The sequence below is a fragment of the Arvicola amphibius genome, chromosome 10, assembly GCF_903992535.2.
Source record: "Arvicola amphibius chromosome 10, mArvAmp1.2, whole genome shotgun sequence".
Taxonomy (NCBI): Eukaryota; Metazoa; Chordata; class Mammalia; order Rodentia; family Cricetidae; genus Arvicola; species Arvicola amphibius.
The window spans coordinates 9466361-9468390 of NC_052056.1; the positions used below are offsets into that span (position 1 = coordinate 9466361).

General features: G+C 40.7%; 1 protein-coding gene across 1 annotated transcript; it reads left to right on the plus strand.

Moving 5' to 3' along the window:
• The first annotated feature begins 947 nt into the window (after window positions 1–947).
• On the plus strand, window positions 948–1565 carry LOC119824559 (keratin-associated protein 27-1). The gene has a single exon (XM_038344751.1). It carries the CDS (start codon window positions 948–950, stop codon window positions 1563–1565), a length of 618 nt encoding a protein of 205 aa, XP_038200679.1.
• Window positions 1566–2030: the final 465 nt, after the last annotated feature.

Here is a 2030-nt window from a genome sequence, read left to right on the forward strand (position 1 = left end):
TTACACTGGTGACTCAAAAAATATCATCTCAAATGGGTAAATAAGAAACTTTCTTGTGAAGGTATTAAGGAGATTAAGGGAACAAAGGGTGAGATAAAGAGAAAAGATCAGGGACTGGGTTCAAAGTCAATACTCCTTTTGCAAAGGAATTGAGCTCGGCCCCCTGAACCCATGTTGGGTTGCTCACTCCAGGCTGTAACCGCAGCTAAGTTCCTGGGGTAAGAAAATCTGACATTTTCTTCTGGCTTCTGAAGTATCTGCACTCACATTCTCATGCTGCGTCTGAGACATACACATATACACATAACTGAAAATAAAATAAACATCTTAAGATGAATAGAGCCATGAGCACATTTGATGGATTTAGTAAACAGTGATTATAAATATTATTGTATGTTCCATTTACATGCTGGTGAATTAGAGGTCACGATCTGATGGTGGGCTCAATGGGGTCTTCTTCGGATTATAACTTAACGACCTCTTATCATAATACTGCCAGATTGGTACACTGAAAACTCCAGAGACGAATATTAATCAGTGTTCAGCTGACTACTTAACACCCACACTCTTTATTGTCCACGTACCAATATAAAAAGTCATAATAGTGAGCTTGGATGACATGTTCAGACTCCTGTTTGACAAACCTCACCACCCTAATGACTCAGCTATGGAAATCATATGAAAGCCATTTTGAAGACTAACAATTGGACTTACATCTTGTTAATAAGACATCATTTCACATAGAACTAAGCAAAACAATAATAAGATGCTATCCTTCAAATTAGCTTAAGGACTGAGGTGCCAAGAAGTCTTAAAAAGAAAAGCCAACACCCAGCTTTCTGAGCGCTATATAATGTCCCCAGCAAAGATATAATGCCCGCATATTTAAACCTGACATTTGAGAACCTGAGTCTTTCTAGCTGACTTCAATTAAGGGTTTGGAGAATATGCCTCATAGCTGCTGCCACTCATTCAGGAGCTTGGGTGAAGCCCCACCACTCTCTGCCATCACACATGAGTCTAACCCTAAAAGCTTTGATGATGGCATTTTCTTACCCAGCAGTTTTCACGGCAGAACCTGGCTCCTAGACAACAGTCAAGAAACCTACAGTGAAACCTCCACCTACCAAACGGCCCCCTGTGAACAGCACCAGAGTGAAGTGGACCCTTGTGTGCAAAGTTCCTGGATCTCCAGAGCCAACCAAACAACTTGGTCCAACTCCAAGACCTGTGAAAGGACAACATGCCAGTCAGGAGTCTCCTCAGCTGTGCCAGAGTGTGCTTCTCAGCCCTGCCAGTCAAGAAATTGTCAGCAAATGGGTTTTAGAGTCCAGAGCTATCAACCTGCAAGTTACATGGCCAAGAGTTACCCGCCAAAGTCTACAGTGTCTGAGAGTTGCCAAACCGTGGAGTTTGAAGTCAGCCAATTCTCCTCTCAGGCTTCTGTGTCCAGTTCCAGTAACTCCTTGAGCAATGTTGTCTCTGAGACCCAGCTTGTGGAATCTTCTAGCACTTATGAGCCAGCATGCTGTGTGACAGGTGGTTCACAATTGCCTAGTAAGTGAAGACTTTACAGAGGATATGACTAGAATTCTGAATACTTGGGAACTTATTTTTTCTAAATATAAAATAATGTCTTTGGTTTGAGAACAAGCTTTCCCTTTGGGTATCTCTGGTGATAATCTCGGATCATAAAGCATGCTAACCATTTTAGTAAATAGGACACTATTTATTGTTTGTCAGGGACTAACCACTGGTTCTTGAAAAGAAAACTTTCACTACTAATCATTGTCTATGAAAATATTAACAGGAGATATGGCTTATTAACTAATGTGATTATACCAGAAATCCATGAAATGCTGAAATTCATTCTGGACGCTTAGGGTGCTGTACAATTTCTGTTAGGTCCAATTCACCCAGAAATCAGTATGTAGACAATAACACCAGAAATACTGCTAAAACCGGGTCTACTCACTAAGTGAATCAAAACACTTGTAAGTAAAAATTGGAGTCTTTCATATGAAGAGCAA

Excerpts from the sequence above, each read along its gene's own strand:
- LOC119824559 (XM_038344751.1), top strand. The coding sequence starts at position 948 with ATGCCTCATAGCTGCTGCCACTCATTCAGGAGCTTGGGTGAAGCCCCA.